The sequence below is a fragment of the Elephas maximus genome, chromosome 1, assembly GCF_024166365.1.
Source record: "Elephas maximus indicus isolate mEleMax1 chromosome 1, mEleMax1 primary haplotype, whole genome shotgun sequence".
In the NCBI taxonomy this organism is placed as follows: Eukaryota; Metazoa; Chordata; class Mammalia; order Proboscidea; family Elephantidae; genus Elephas; species Elephas maximus.
This window is the reverse complement of record NC_064819.1, coordinates 227,214,474-227,232,100: the sequence shown is the minus strand read 5'-3', so window position 1 is coordinate 227,232,100 and position 17,627 is coordinate 227,214,474. Positions and strand designations below refer to the sequence as shown.

The 17,627-nt window shown below is 41.8% G+C and overlaps 1 protein-coding gene across 1 annotated transcript in view; it reads left to right on the top strand.

Moving 5' to 3' along the window:
• The window catches only part of NOX3 (NADPH oxidase 3), a 64,754-nt gene extending 47,642 nt beyond the window's left edge, over positions 1 to 17,112 (top strand). The window contains exons 12-13 of the mRNA XM_049904507.1: positions 3,465 to 3,589; positions 16,952 to 17,112. Of these exons, the coding sequence (XP_049760464.1) occupies positions 3,465 to 3,589; positions 16,952 to 17,078 (252 nt within the window). The 3' untranslated portion in view covers positions 17,079 to 17,112. The remainder of the gene's footprint in view (positions 1 to 3,464; positions 3,590 to 16,951) is intronic.
• Positions 17,113 to 17,627: the final 515 nt, after the last annotated feature.

Below are 17,627 nucleotides of genomic sequence, written 5' to 3'. Positions count from 1 at the left end.
GGACTCAAAGGCAATGGGTTTGGTTTTCCGATTTGCATGTATATTCTAATCAGTAGTCTGTAGCAGCTACTATTGATGTTTACTTTTAAGGAAAGTGTGTTAGAGTTAAGGAGACTGGCATTATCATTAAATTTACAAATGAATGCTCACACTCAAGCATGGGCTTGCTCTCTCTCTCTCTCTCCCTCTCTCTGTTTCTCTCTCTCCTGGCTCTCTCTCTTTCTCACTGGCCCTATAAAACATCCCTGTAAATTGACTCTGTGTAAATTGAATCTGTGCTTCTCAAATGAATAAGACCGTACTTGAAATTCTGTAGCTAAATGAATTTTTATGGTCTTATTTGCAGTCCTCCTTAAATATCTTATTCCTCTGGGATAATCTGAAATATAGGTTTCTTGGGAACTAGGCTTCAAACATCTTAATGAATTTAATAGTGTTAATTATGTTTTCTAAACAAACACTTTCTTTATTCAAATGGGATTTTTGACTAATGATCCATTTGGTGAAGGGTAGACACAGCCCTTGTCTTTTGCTTGCTGGTACCACACTTGCTCTGCTGCCTCTAAAGTGAATTGATCCCAAGTGTCTATGCAAGCATTCCCAGTCTTTTGGGAGTTGTGAGACAGGCTTTGTTTGATTTTGTGATGATATAACCCTACCCCATCCCATTTCCACCACTTTCAAAAGCACTTTATAAAATATACTTTTCCTTTTCTGGAATACGAGTAAATTGAAATAAATGTGTTCTTAAAATTTTGCCATGACTACTGGAAATAATTTAAAAAAAAAAAAAAAAACCAGTGCCATCGAGTCAATTCCGACTCATATCGACCCTATAGGACAGAGTAGAGCTGCCCCGTAGAGTTTCCAAGGAGCGCCTGGTGGATTTGAACTGCCGGCCCTTGGGTTAGCCACTGTAGCTTTAGATTCCCAAATTTTAGGCAAGATATCACCAATCTAAACATTAAGGAAAAAAAATAATTGGTGCATTCTGTCAGTAAGGAATCAAGAGACTATTAGAAATAACCAGTTGTTTCACTGAATTTGACAACCTCAAAGTGGCAGAATGACAAGAACAGAAGGAACAGATGGAAGAGGTAGTGTGAAGGGCAAATCAGCAGGCTTTGGAGAGTAATCGAACATTGGAGTGAGAAATATGGAACAAATATAATTCCAAATGTTTGTGCATCGTGACTGGTAGATTGGTAGTACCACTCACATAAGTAGGGAAGGCCCTTTTTCTACTAAATAAATGGTCAGACTTCTTAGCAAGTAGTGTAAGGCCCTTTCTAGCCTGTTCCCAACTCACTTGTTCTAGTCTACCAGCCGTGTTTTTCCGAACTACCCATATCCTCCCATCATGCCATGTACTTCCACACTTCCTTGTCTTTACTCTCTTTGCTTCTGTTTCTAGTAGAGAAGGATCATGGTCTTGTTCATGGTGTTGTAGTTGTACACCTGGTTTCCCCCTCCATTAGATTACTGCTTTGTCACAAAGCCCAGACATCATCTCTTTCCTCTTTTTCCCACTGAGTTCATAGTTCACTGTCTGCCTACGGTAGTCACTCAAGAATGGTGCATGGAAGTAAATTGACGTCATGACTAATTGGAGAAGTCAGATGACTCAATTTTAGCTATGATAATCAATTTGATGTAACAGTAACAATTCCACATTAAATATGTTATGGGGAGTTTAAGGTGCAGGAATATACTCAAGCAGGAAGATGAGAGCTTGGAAGAAAAAGAAAGTTTGGATTCATCTTTGCAGATTATGCTAATTGGGGCGATGGAAATGGAAAGTCTTTGAGGAGTAGAGGTCCAAAGCTGGTGCGGAGAGCTGAGACTAGAACATTGGAAAGCAGATACGTTTTGAGATAGGAGAATATGATAAGAAAAAAAGTCTGTTTCCTCCTTGAATCAAAAGAATGTCAGAGATGAATAAAAGAAGTAAGATTTTATAACGCAAATAGAACCAAGAAGAAGCAGTGTTCAGCATCTGGCAGAGAAGCCAAGAAGAATGAGGCCTGAGAGGGCCGTTAGATTTGATAATTAGACAAAAGTAAGTTGATTGGTGCCCTTGTCTCTGCATCCTTCCTCTGCCCACAGCTGAAACCAGCTTACTACATAGTACCAATCCATCCTTAAATTGACCAAAGGGTTGTGGGGGTGCAACGCTGCCAGTCTAATCTGGAGGCTGGTACAACTCTGACTTTGAGTTCCATTTCTGCCAATTTCCAAGACTCAATCCTCATCTACCAACTCAGTTCTTATTCCTGAACCCTTGTCTCATGCTTCATGCTTCAGTAACTATCCTGATAACCTTGGCAAAGAAGAGTCCTGCCCTATACTTTTTTTCCCACCAATTGTAGCCCTGCTATCTAGGGTCAAGCCTCCCTGATGGCAACTTCCATGTGGCCTGGATTTTTGAGATTCCAGTCTGCCATGGTGTACTGGCCTGTAAGTGTACTCCCATTATTTTCTGTGGAGCTTCCCTCACCCTGGCTGCTTTCCCAGACTGGACAGAAGGCCAGCCAGGGAGGTCAAGCTTGCAGCAGGGACTGGGACAGGAGTTGGGTCCCCAGGGTTGTCACCCAAACTGGCAGGAGGAAAGAGTCAGAGGATGGGAGAACACTGAACACCAAAGGGTCGAACTCGTGAGCTTAAGAGCTGTTGATGGATCTAGTGATCAGCCCAGGGAACACAAATCCCAGAAGGTGAGAAGCAAGATACATGTCAGAGTCCAGCAGGGCCTGAAATTAGTGGCAGCAACTTAAAAAATATCATTAGGGACCAATATGCCAAGACTCTTACTTATTGCCTGCTAGTTACATGATGCCTCCCTGGGTTCATTTGCTTAATTCAAAGGCACAAAGCTCCAACCACACCTCTCACTGTGCTCTAGCCCCCATGTGCTGTCTGCCAGATGAAACATCCTCCCAGCACTGCAACCAGACAGGACACCTCATACGACTTCAACCTGGTAGGCAGGTTAGATAGTAAGACCCAGCTTCTTCCCGACATCCACATCTCTTTAATCTGGAAATGCCCTTCTCAAATCCCCAAGATTTAATACTCAGTATGGGACAGCAAATGGAGATTCATTCTGAAAATTTTGGCAGAAATAAAGGAAGTTGTTCAGCGCTTGCTTTCCCATAACCGTATTTACTGTATTACGCTCTTCATCTTTTACAAAAAATTCTAGGCTGATATAATTGCATTCCTACTATGTGTAAGGTACTTCGTTCCAGTAGGGCCCAAGACAGGATACAAAGATACATGAGATATGATGTCTGCCCTAAAGTGCAGAATCTGTGATATCCGATGATAACGATAAGCATTTCCAGCCCCACAGAGAACCTCTTTGCATTAGATCTACAAATGCGTATAATCACTTCATCCTTTACTGAGTAGAAGGTGCTTATTTTTTTGCCAAATGTCGTCTAATTCCACAATTTTTACTTTAGGCTATTCACATAGCTTTACATTGGGATGAAAATACTGATGTGATCACGGGCTTAAAGCAAAAAACATTCTATGGAAGACCCAACTGGAACAACGAGTTCAGACAGATAGCCTATAATCATCCCAGGTAAGGCAAGCTTTCTTTCCTCTACCTGCTCTGAGCCTCTCTGGAGAAATGGAAGTTGCTACAGAAATGGAAGGGTCCTAACTGTTTAATCTGCAGTACTGGGCCTCTCGTTTAGAGATAAAACATCTACCTTAGAAAAGATGGCCTTTGGATATTTCAGGAACCACAAACGGTTTGACTGGCTTTCAACCTCTGACAATTATTGATTAAGCTGAAATTTTTTTAACTTAACTTCGATTTCAAGATGATATTTCTAGAACTACATGTGTCTTCAAGAAATCTTTTTGGTGGATACAGTTGAACTCTAATTATCCAACTGGAGAATTCACTTATGCCCAACTATAAACTGTAGCTAGCATGTCTAGTGAAAGCAGACAGAAAATGTCTAATACCAAACAGGGTATTTTTAGGATGGTGGTTAAGAACCCAGGAACTGGAGCCCCGTGCCTGGATATAAATCCTGGTGGTGCCATTATCGACGGTTGACCTTGGGCAGGTTATTTAACCTTTCGCTGACTCAGTCTTCTCCTCTGTAAACTGCAGATAACAATAGTGCTTCTCTCCTTGGGTTGTGTGAGGGTTGAATCAGTTCTTACAATTCAAATGTCTAAAACAGTGCTTTGCGTGGAATGGGTACTCAGTAAATGTTAGCTGTTATTATTACTGTTACCATTATCATCATTAATATTATTATCGTCATTATATAATACATTTCAGTGTGGCTCTAGGTCCACAAGATGGGAGTAAATAGTCCCCAGACTGCATCTCCTGTTCTGGAGGTTGCTGGATGTATGATCTCAGACAAAGTAACTTAGTTCAGTTTTACTTTCCCCACCATAAAGTATGGGTGATAATATTTACTCACAGTTATCATCATAACTTAAAATATACAGTAAGTTGAAGAACTTGGTAAAGGGTAAGGCACTAATCAGTTATCATTGTTATTATATGTCCCCTAAATCAGTCTTTTCCCTTGTTTCCCTGAAAAATGAAGAAACCCTCAACGAGACAAATGGATCCACTAGCCACAACACTGGGATGAAATATACCAATTATCATAAAGATGGCAGAGGCCTAGGCAATGTTTCATTCTGGTGTACATAAAGGTTGCCCTGAGTCAGAGCTGACTTGACAGCAACTGACAACAACTAACAAAATCAGTCTTTGTTTTTAACCCCCAAAATCTACAGCTCTTGCAAGTCAACAATTCTTAATATTGTCTGCTTATAAAGAACAATTTCATGTTTGCGGAAAGATTGGAAGGAAGTGAAGGGAGTATACCACGTGGGCAACTGGGGAAGAGCGAAGGGTTGTACATGCCAAGGCCCTGAGGCAGGGACACTGTTCCTGGTATGATCCAGAAGGACAGTGAGGCTGGAACAGAGGGGCTGCAAGGGAGAGCAGCAGGAAAAGGAGTTGGAGAACTAGCAAGGGGACAGCTACAGACGAGTGAGAAGGGAAGCCACTTAAAGACTTGAGAAGAAGAGTGACATGGTCTGTCCTGTGTATAACTGAATAACTCGGGCTGCGTGAGAGAAGAGGTTGTAAGGTCCTAGGGCCGAAGCAGAGGGGCCAGTCAGGAGAGAAGTGGTGGTTGTGGCTGGGATTAGGATGGCAGCAGTAGAGATGGTAGGAACTGGTTGGATTCTGAATATTTTCTTAAGGTGGAGCTGACATGGTTGGCTGATGGATTGGATGAGAAGCATGGCCTGAGCTGGAATGGAGCTCCATTTACTAACATGGCAAGGACTGTTGGAGGGGCAGGTGGGCAAGTGGTGTGATACCAGGAGTTCGGGCTTTTGACCTGTTCAGCTTGAGATACCTGTTATACATCCAAGTGAAGATATCCAGCAGGCAGATGGATATATAAATTAGGAGTTGAGGGGAGAAGTTCGGACTGGAGATTCACACTTGAGAGTTGTTAGCTCAGGGACTGGCAAACCCAGGCACCACTCCCTGAAACCTACTTGCTCCATTTTGCCTCTGACTCTGGTAGACACTTTGCATAGACTCCACTTCTGGTGCTCCACCTCCTCACCAGACATGTGCTTTGAACCTTCCCTGGCTTCTGGAGTTTCAGAATCTGGCTCTCTCTGCTCCGTACTCAACCCCTAGTTCTGACACCCAGATCCCCAACCTCTTCTGAGCCTTTACAGCTACCACCCCACATCCCGCACCCATCCTGTACTGGTCCAGGGACACAGGCTGGGTAATTCTGTCTGCAGTTTACTTGAAGAGATTGTAGGTAGAAAACTAACAGCATGGCATAAGTGCATAATGTTACAATTATGGGATTTTCATTGCTGTATTCTCCTTTTGGAAAAAGAAAAAATCATTGGATACCTATTTTATACTCCATTTTAATCATCATGGAACGCATTTGCCCACTTTGCAGGCCTTTGGTGAGCAAGGGCATGGATTCTGTTGCTTTGTTTGCAGTTGATTTTCGTAATTACGTCAGCTGTTTATAGAAACACAAGTATAGTTTTAAAAAAATAGTCAAGGGATGTTTTAAGTTCTTATACGTAGCACCACTGTGTTAGGATTGTCCCTTATTGACATGGCACCTTCTATTTATTATCCTTATTACACATGAAGTTTGCAGCCCAGTGGGGAAGGTCTTTCAAACCAAACCATTTAATTGTCTCCCTTCCCTCTGAAAGGTAGGAGCCAGAAACGTGGAGTATTGAGAGATGGAGGGTACAGCAGCGCTTGATAAAACTCTGCCCAGAAAATTATGTTGTGCAGTGCTGAGAAGGGAGTCTGCCCGATTTTGGCAGGGAATGAGGCATAGGGAACAGTTGTAAGATAGGGATATTATATAGCTGTCACTTTTCCTGCTGCCCTTGTAAGGAGTGGTTCATTTCTTCTCAGAAACCATAGTCAAAAAGTTCAGCATACAGATGTACTTACAGCCCAGCACAGGGTAATTTTCAGCACAGCAGCTATGTCTTTGGCTGGGTTCTCTAGAGAAGTAAAACCAGTAAAGTGTATAAATATATAGAGAGAGTGATTTATCTCAAGGAAATAGCTCACATGGTTGTAGAGGCTGGAACATCCCAAGACCCTGGGTCAGGCTGGAGGCTACTCCTTATTCGTGTAGCCTCAGGGGCTGGCAAACCCAAGATCAGCAGGTCAGACAGCAGGGCTCTTGGTCACAGGCTGCAAAGACGGATGAATCCCAAGACTGGCAGGCAAGACCATAGGTAAGCTGCTAGCTCAAGTCCCAAGAACTGGAGGTCAGATGAACAGGAGCCAGCTGCATTATCCACAGAGAATAAAACCTCATGAGCCTTGCTAGAAAGTCCACCTGTATTGGATTCAGGCCACACCCCCAAGGAAACTTCCTCAACTGATTGGCTAATCACAGCAGGTTCCATCATGGAGGTGATCACATTATATCAGATCTCATCATGGAGGTGATCACATCATCATATGACTGCCAAACTACATCATAACTACCAAACCACTGAGAATCATGGCCCAACCAAGTTGAGACACAACCTTAATGATCACAAGCTCTGTAAACTTTTCTCGCTCAAGGTCCCTTCTTCTCTTCCAGGGTAGAGGCCCCAAGGTTTGGATGTCACTGAACTAAACCTCTATGGCTTACTTCCTAGCTCCAAATTTTAACATACTGTTGTTGTTAGCTGCCATTGAGCTGGCCCCTGACTCATGGAGACCCCATGCACAACTGGATCAGACCATTGTGATCCACAGGTTTTAAGTGACTGATTTTTGGAAGTAGATGGCCAGGCTTTTCTTCCTAGTCCATCTTAAATTAGAAGCTTCACTGAAACCTGTTCATCAACAAAGCAACACGCAAGCTTCCAGTGACAGACAGATGGTAGCTGCACATGAGGTACACTGGCCAGGAACCCAACCCAGGCTTCCTACATGGAAGGAGAGAATCCTACCACTGAACCAGCACTACTCTCAATTTTAACATAACATACCTTTAATAGCCTTAGCCTCTAGAACATGGAAAGCCTGTTATATAGCTTCAAGCATCAATGTAATTAATCCTAGACACATGCAGGCAAAGGTCACTAATTGTTTTATCCCTGGAATGTCAAATCTCTGAGAAGAGACAAGTCACCAAAGAAGACTTAGCACCACCTTCCAAAAGACTTTCAAAATGACCCCCTGAAAATGATTTTGTTTCTGCTGTGTAAAAAGAAGATTTATGTTTAATGAAGCTTTTAATGAAGAAATCTCAGAACGAGAATGCCAATAAAATCTAATTTTTAAACAAGAAAATCTAATATTGAGAAGTATTTCAATATCCTGGCCTTTGTCCAGATATAAATGAAAACACAATCCAATTACTGTTCTGCACAAAGGACAAAGTAACATTAATTTTCCTCAAGATGGTTATTAAGGAGATAAACAGTATGTTTTCCCCTTATTATGTCAAGGATATATTTGTTCCCAAGCCTACTTGGCAACTCTTACAAGACAGGTCGGGCCTGTCATTAGCTCATATCTTTTGGCAAAGATTGGTCAGAAGGAATTGGTGGATTTGCTAGTGGCCTCTGAAAAGGTTCTTTGTTCTTGAGGGTCTTTGAAGTAGGCTCTCAGCCATTTCCATTCATCAGCGAGAAGCCAAGGATTCTGAGGACTTACTCTTTTCAAAAACATTTACCTGTTCACTCAAAGCTGGAGTTTGCTCTTGTTCTAAGAAGGAGTTAACTAAAAAAGAATAAAGGGAAGAGAGGCAAAAACATTTTTCATAGAACATGAAAAAACAGCCCCCAAAATAAAGCTTGAAGGGAAGCCGATCAAAGAGGAGAGTGCACGCTATAAAGGAACCGGAAAATTGCAAAAATAACAGTAAGAGGGAAGCAAATCGATGGACGGCAAAATGAATACAAATCAGGAAAGGAGAAGAAAAAATTAAAAATAGATTAAAGACTGAAAGTAGAAAATAGGAAAGAGGATTCTGTCGTTTTTGCTTGCACTTAATTTTGGTAATTCTATCAGCAGTTTTACAAAAGCACAAGTATAGTTGCTTTGTTTTGTTTTGTTTTGTTTTGTTTTGTTTTGAATGATCAACGGATAGGAGATGTATAGAAAGTAAGCCTCTTATTGAAATGCCCCAGCTTATACGCATGTGGCAATTGTTGCATAGTGCTAAAGTAAGACAAGCCCAGAAAAGTACTCTAAACACAAAAACAATGAAAACCATTCTCCTAATTAAAGTATAGTGGGCTAATTAAATGCATACATTTACAGCCATGTCTTACTCATCTATAGAAATGGGCGTCTTATAGAAAAGTGGAAGGTGTAGTTCATTTTTTTGTAAACTTTCTCAATATGTTCCCAAGCTTTAGACAACTGTTCAGAAAGCAGGGAATTGTTTCCAAGAAGGTAGACAGAATGAAAATAAATAGACCTTTGTCACTTCCAGCCACTTTTTGGATAAACATACATGGAACATATACTCAACCTTCTGGATTTGTGGATTAGTTGTTTTTTAATTCATTAAGTAGAGTGATTTTCCATAGGATTTCTATCTTTTATCTTCTACTTTAGAGAGCATTTGTAGTTTGCCAGTTTTGACTTATCTACTAATAACAACTCCACGCCTCATAGGTGTAAAACTTGAAATGATTAATTACCATAAAAACTGAAAATTAGGCCATTTTTTTATAAGTTCAGTAGAGGGGTGTATGTATGTGGGTGTGTTTATGTTAAAAGAAAAAAAAATAAAGAGAAGGGTTGCTACCATTAATTAGAACAGTTCACCCCAATGATTTTAAAAAAGTGCTGATTTACCATACGCAATGGGGGCTCCTAGTCCATATTGCATGGATATTCTTTAGCCCACCCATTGTTTTCAGAAATGTAAAAATACCTTTAGACTAAGTTGAGTAACTGGGTCCATCTGGATCCACATTTGCTGTGGGCACACCCTTCAGTTCTCATTTGTACATGCATATGTGCAAAATGCTTTTAAATGATTTTTTTTTTAATTAGCATTCTGATTATAACAGACAGAGCCCTGTATCTAACGAGATATTCTAAATCTTCATTCTAAATGTTCATGTCTAAAATATCCAGGATACTCAAAAAAAGACTTAAATGGAAGTCTGACCCATGAGAAATTATAACTTCATGAGAGAAATAAAGCCAGCATACTCTTATGACTGGGATATTATTTGCATATTTAAATAGTACCCTTCCACTGGAGGGTACCCAGGCCTCTGGGTATAGTCAAGTGATGTTTCTATGAACATTATTGGCATTACTCTATTTGCAGTGGGGGGTTTATCACTATTCTGCTAAGGTTTCTTTGATGCGATTACTTATCAAATTGTTAATTACCGCAAATACGAGGATATTTATGTATGACATACAGAAGCCAAACCCACTGCTGTTGAGTCGATTCCGACTTCTAGTGACCCTATAGGACAGAGTAGAACTGCTCCATAGGGTTTCCAAGGCTGTAAATCTTTACTGAAGCAGACTACCACATCTTTCTCCCAAGGAGAGGTTGGTGGGTTCTAGCCACCAACTTTTCGGTTAGCATACGAGCATTTTAACCACTGCACTACCAGGGTTCCTTATTTATATATGAAACCAAAACACCAAACCAAACTTGTTGCTGTTGAGTTGATTCCGACTCATAGGGACCCTATAGGACAAAGTAGAACTGCCCCATAGGGTTTCCAAGGACAGGCTGGTGGATTTGAACTGCCCATCTTTTGGTCTGCAGCTGTAGTATGAAGGGGTATATATTTTAGTGTTTTATGGGAGGGTGTCTTAGTTTTTTAGTGCTGCTGTAACAGGACCAGTCCCTGGAGAAGGACATCATGCTTGATAAAGTAGAGGGTCAGCAAAAGAGAGGAAGCCCCTCGATGAGATGGATTGACACGGTGGCTGCAGCAATGGGCTGAAACATAGCAACGATTGTGAGGGTGGTACAGGACTGGGCAGTGTTTAGTTCTGTCGCCACGAGTAGGAAAGAGTGTGAGAAGGACGAAGCCCAGAGTCCTAGCAATACACCTGTGGCTGCCAGAGATGATGGAGCTGGTGGGAACTGGGCAGAAATGCCGTAACAATGAACGTTGATAGGGACTTCTATGGTCATTGATAGGGACATCTGTAACTCCCAAAGTACAACTGAGTAATTGGGACAAAGAGGAGAGTACCATAGACCAGCTGCTACAAATCTTTTGGGACACGGGGTAAGCAGAAAAAAAAAAAAAAAAAAAACTGGCCAACACAATTATTATCTGTGGATCTGAAAAAGAAGGTGTTGCACACAATATAATTCTGTGATGAGTCATTTGGAGACATTTCTAATGAAAAACGTCCACTAGGAAGGATTAACCACAACTGGTGTCCGTTGTCTGATTCTGAGGCTTTTGCTTGTAGTTGTCTTCTTTCTGAGCCCCCATAAATCCGAGGGAAGCTTCTGTTTATCGATTTTATTTGCAGAATGCACCCGGGGCATAAAGTAATTTGATTTTTTAAAAATGGGGTTTAGGGTCTGCCCCTACAGGGTTATAACTTACCAAGCATAAAAGCCAAGACATAAAAACACACACACAATTTAAAGAGAGAAGGCTCAAGGCAGCAGAACCTGGGCCTCCAGCGAGGTGATGGGATTACTCCCAGGCGTGCCCATGCGCCCTTATGTCTGCTGGGCTCAAACCTCCCGGTGGGTGATATTTTGGATGTTTTTCATGCATGGCACCACTGAACTGTTTTGAAAAATGCATCAACCCCACAGAGAACAGCACCATGGTTATTTAGCAAATATAGAGGAGAGAGGAGTATTCTCTTTGTTGGTTGTCAAAGCTAGAGAGAATGCTGCTAACATACTTAACCATCTTTGCAGCTTGTGTAAAAGGCGTCCTTGCCTCATCAAAGCCAGCAGCCCAGACTGATCAATGCCGCTAACGTCGTCCTGTCTAGCTCCTCACGCGTCTGCACAGCTCTGCAGCACGCAGGCTGTAAACAGAAGAATGATGTCCTGTGTTTTTATTCTTTTTTCGCAGAGTCTTTTTTTAATTCTAAGCCATCTTGGGTAATTAAACTTTATTGAGGAACTTTTTTTTTTTTTTCTTTACCAACCCCATTAGGGGTCTATAGCACTTGCTGATTGTCTCATAAAAGAAGGAACAAAAAAAGCTGCAGCATCTCTGCCTTAACCACTTCGTGAGGTTTTTCAGTCTGTGGCCACAGTGTGCATTCATGCCGAGAAAGCTCTGTCCTTGAAATCCTGATTGCAAGGAGGGAAGTAAAGCAGGCAAAAGAATGCCACGTGTGTGGTGAGTGGCACACAGAGAGCCAGGGAAGGGCTGGCTGTGCTGCCTGAGTACAAGGTAGAGAATGAACAGCCTTGGTGAGGCATTTCGGTGATCACATAACCATGAGTTATGGGTCCTAAGTAGGCAAAAGGGCATACTTCGCTGTGCACTGTCATTACCACAACTTCAAAAGAGGAAGGGTAGTTGTGCACACCTGGGGGACGCCAGTGGCACACCTGGTAGCTATCAATCAGAGTCCTTTGAGAGGGAGTCTTAAAGCAGAGCTTCGAAAGGCATCATCAGATCCTACAAACAGTTAGTGCGGCTGCAGATAATAGTCTTAGCCTATTGGGAGTGGGCCAATGGGCAATCTCTTTGGGGACACCTACTCTAATGGGAAAATATCATCACCCATCACAACATCTTTGAAAATAGATGCAAAGATATCTCTGGGCCCCAGATGCAAACAAAGCTGGGACACCTCACTGGGAAGCATTTTAGCTGTCCCTCTAAGGCCATGTAAAATAGTCCAGAGCTCAAAACATACTGCTGGTTCAGTGAGTCTGTAATCTTCTCTGGCCTAACACCACGTATCACATCTTCTGTTCAGCTTCATGAAGCAGGTACACCAGCAGACCTCATGTGGAATAATAATGTAAGTTAAGCGTCACTGAGAACTCACTATGTACTAAACATGGGGCCGAGAGCCATACCGCAAGGTCTTATCTGCTCCTCCCAGAGATTCTGTGAGCCGGATACTATAATTCTTCCCATTGTATATGAGGACCTTTGAGAAGTAACATGCTCAAAGTTACCTGGCAACAAAGCGATAGAACCAACTGCACTCTTAACCATTGCCTCATATCACCACCATAAACACCTGAGAATTGCTTCATTAAGGTAGAAATCTTAATTTCTGGAAAAGTATTTTGTGGAATTTAGCTACGGGAACACTATCTTTAGAACCATCCATTTCTATCATGGGTATTATGGTCCTGGAGCAGTCTGTATTGTTTCCTTTAAAAATCCTGTGCATAATTAAAATTTGAATATGAAAATGGCAGAGAACCATGTTGATACATAAGCTAAGCAGAACTAGGCTCTATAGGTACTTACCAACAAAAGCCAGGTATGGGTGAAAAAGGCAACGAAGGCCCCAAGGTGGGATGAGCAGTGTGTGCTCAACTACTAACCTAAAGGTTGGCAGTTCAAACCCGCCCAGTGGTACCACAGAAGAAAGGCCTGGTGATCTCCTTCCATAAAGATTATAGTCCTGAAAGTCCTGTGGAGCTCGGCTCTACTCTGTGACGCATGAGGTCGCCATGAGGCAGAGTCTTCTCAGAGGCAACAGGTTTCGGTTTTTGGTAGTGGGTTTGCCCCAAAGTCTGAAGAATTTCTCCAAGACAGTGTTTTTCAAAGTGTGGTTCACAAGACTGTTTCAGAATCACCAGGGGCCCTTGTTACAAATGCAGTCCTTGGATGTGAGCCTGGGAACCTACCTTTGAACAACCTGCCCATGTGATTTGATGAACAGCAAGGTTTGAGAACATTTGACAGAGAAGAAGTAACTCAGTTTGCTCCAGAGTTTGGGAAAGCGCTACAAGGAATAACATTCGAGATGAGGGAAGACGTGTTGTTGCTGTTGTTAGGGGCTGTCGAGTCGGTTCCGACTCATAGCAACCCTGTGCACAACAGAATGAAACACTGCCCGGTCCTGCGCCATCCTTACAATCGTTCCTATGCTTGAGCTCATTGTTGCAGCCACTGTGTCAGTCCACCTCGTTGAGGGTCTTCCTCTTTTCCACTCACCCTGTACTCTGCCAAGCATGATGTCCTTCTCCAGGGACTCATCCCTCCTGACAACATGTCCAAAGTATGTAAGACGCAGTCTCGCCATCCTTGCTTCTAAGGGGCATTCTGGTTGTACTTCTTCCAAGACAGATTTGTTCGTTCTTTTGGCAGTCCATGGTATATTCAATATTCTTCGCCAACACCACAATTCAAAGGCGTCAACTCTTCTTCAGTCTTCCTTATTCATTGTCCAGCTTTCACTTGCATATGATGCGACTGAAAATACCATGGCTTGGGTCAGGCGCACCTTAGTCTTCAGGGTGACGTCTTTGCTCTTCAACACTTTGAAGAGGTCCTTTGCAGCAGATTTGCCCAATGCAATGCGTCTTTTGATTTCTTGACTGTTGCTTCCATGGCTGTTGATTGTGGATCCAAGTAAAATGAAATCCTTGACAACTTCAATCTTTTCTCCGTTTATCATGGTGTTGCTCATTGGTCCAGCTGTGAGGATTTTTGTTTTCTTTATGTTGAGGTGTAATCCATACCGAAGGCTGTGGTTCTTGATCTTCATTAGTAAGGGCTTCAAGTCCTCTTCACTTTCAGCAAGCAAGGTTGTATCATCTGCATAACGCAGGTTGTTAATGAGTATTCCTCCAATCTTGATGCCCAATTCTCCTTCATATAGTCCAGTTTCTCGTATTATTTGTTCAGCATACAGATTAAATAGGTATGGTGAAAGAATACAACCCTGACGCACACCTTTCCTGACTTTAAACCAATCAGTATCCCCTTGTTCTGTCCCAACAACTGCCTCTTGATCTATTTAAAGGTTCCTCATGAGCACAATTAAGTGTTCTGGAATTCCCATTCTTCGCAGTGTTATCCATAGTTTGTTATGATCCACACAGTCAAATGCCTTTGCATAATCAATAAAACACAGGTAAACATCCTTCTGGTATTCTCTGCTTTCAGCCAAGATCCATCTAACATCAGCAATGATACCCCTGGTTCAATGTCCTCTTCTGAAACCGGCCTGAATTTCTGGCAGTTTCCTGTCGATATACTGCTGTAGAGGGTTTTGAATGATCTTCAGCAGAATTTTGCTTGCGTGTGATATTAATGATATTGTTCTATAATTTCCACATTCGGTTGGATCACCTTTCTTGGGAATAGGCATAAATATGGATCTCTTCCAATCAGTTGGCCAGGAAGCTGTCTTCCATATTTCTTGGCATTAGACGAGTGAGCACCTCCAGTGCTGCATCTGTTTGTTGAAACATCTCAATTGATATTCCATCAATTCCTGGAGCCTTGTTTTATGCCAGTGCCTTCAGAGCAGCTTGGACTTCTTCCTTCTGTACCATCGGTTCCTGATCATAGGCCATCTCTTGAAATGGTTGGATATCAACTAATTCTTTTTGGTATAATGACTCTGTGCATTCCTTCCATCTTCTTTTGATGCTTCCTGCGTCATTTAATATTTTCCCCATGGAATCCTTCACTATTGCAACTCAAGCCTCGAATTTTTTTCTTCAGTTCTTTCAGCTTGAGAAACGCCGAGCATGTTCTTGCCTTTTGGTTTTCTATCTCCAGCTCTATGCACATGTCATTATAATACTTTACTTTGTCTTCTCGAGTCACCCTTTGAAATCTTCTGTTCAGTTCTTTTACTTCATCAATTCTTCCTTTTGCTTTAGCTGCTTGATGCTCAAGAGCAAGTTTCAGAGTCTCCTCTGACATCCACCTTGGTCTTTTCTTTCTTTCCTGTCTTTTCAGTGACCTCTTGCTTTCTTCATGGATGATGTCCTTGATGTCATTCCACAACTCGTCTGGTCTTCAGTCACTAGTATTCAGTGCGTCAAATCTATTCATTTTTATCAGCTGCTGCAGTCTGAAATTGATCGAACAGGCAATCAAGATGCATTGATTATTACTGGCGATTGGAATGCGAAAGTTGGAAACAAAGAAGAAGGATCAGTAGTTGGAAAATATGGCCTTGGTGATAGAAACAATGCCAGAGATCAGATGATAGAATTTTGCAAGACCAACGACTTCTTCATTGCAAATACCTTCTTTCACCAACATAGACGGCGGCTATACACATGGACCTCGCCAGATGGAACACACAGAAATCAAATTGACTACATCTGTGGAAAGAGATGATAGAAAAGCTCAATATCATCAGTCAGAACAAGGCCAGGGGCCGACTGTGGAACAGACGATCAATTGCTCATATGCAAGTTCAAGCTGAAACTGAAGAAAATCAGAGCAAGTCCATGAGAGCCAAAATACGACCTTGAGTACATCCCACCTGAATTTAGAGGGAAGACGTGGTCTCTGTAATTCCCTGTAGAGACTGGCCCACCCCAGCCTCCAGAGACAGCCTGCGCCACCGCACACAGGTGGTGCTTTATATATAAACAGAGCTTGTAGCCAGGGTCACAAGGGATTTGAGAAGCCCCTAGACAATCACTATATGCAAATATACCTCCTCAACACAGTTTTCTGAGATATCATGATTACAGACAATTGCATTTGGGTAACTACATTTTCAGCCTTGTTTTGCTTTTGTGTTTTTTCTTTCCATCTCTTTCTTTGGCCTTTTTTAAAAAATGAATGTAATTCTAAGAGGAGAAATAAACTGAGTTGCTATTACTTTAGCATATATTTTATTTTCTATAAAAAGGCAGGGCTGAAGCAGATATTATTAGTCAAAAACCCTTTTGAATGCATTAGCTCATTTTGCTTTCGAAAGGACATACAATGTAGTTTTTATTATCTGTTTTACACATGCGGAGACTAAGGTCCGGTGTTTTGCCCAAGGCCACAGAGTTACTAAGCAGCAGAACCATTTCTTCATTCATTCAACAAGCATGTACTGACTGAGTACTGCATGCTAGATACTGGGTGCTGGGATTACAGCAATGAGTAAGACAGGCCAGGTTCCTGCTCTCATGGAGCTTACATTCTAGTCACAGATACAAGAGGATCTAACCATGGTCATTTGACCCAAAGTCCAGGTTACATCACTGCCATAATTCCCTCCACAGTCACACGGCCCCTTGCAGCCTCCATCTTCCTGGATCCACCTGCCCATGCAACTAAGGGTACCACAGGACTCTGGGGACCCGGATGAGAGAAAATGGTGCTGAAAGTAGAGAAAGAAAATCTAAGGAGAGAGGAAAAAGGTGGAGCAAAAAAACAAAACAAAACAAGAAAACCCCAGCCATTCCTTCACTGATTTTATAATTCGGCTTTAGTTTCTGCTCACCTTGCTCCATGTAACACTTTCCTTTTCTTACCCCTATTGCAGCAGCAGCATCGGTGTGTTCTTCTGTGGACCCAAGGATCTCTCAAAGACACTTCAAAAGATGTGCCGCTTGTATTCGTCAGCTGACCCCAGGGGTGTCCAATTTTATTACAACAAAGAAAGCTTCTAGACTGTTTAGACAAAGCCCAGGTATTGTGTAGGTGGCTACTATCATATAGGCCAGGAGTTGGAAAACTTTTTTCTGTAAAGGGCCAGATAATAAATATTTTAGGCTTTGGGGGTCCTACGATCTCGGTCACAACTGATACATCCGTGGTCCCTATCCCCGTAAAACCTATTAAAAATTCAAGATGCGTACAATGATTCATAACAACAAACAGGCACTACTTTGCAATGTGTATCAAAACATTATTATTATTATTACTGTATTAGTATGTTAAAGATGTTTTAGTGTATCTAGAAGTATTTCTTTAATTTTTTTATGCATAGAAAGATACACTATATACTAACGCAAACATTTAACTAACTGATTTAAGATACAGACTGTACCTAACTATTCTGACTTGTGTACAAATTCAACTTAAAGACCAATTTAGGAACAGAACTCATCCATAATCTAAGGACTATATAACATGGTGTTCACATGACATCCCAATCCCATACAGTGGATGTTAAGCAGTTCATGATTGTACTCAACTCTTCAAAAGCAGCCACAAGC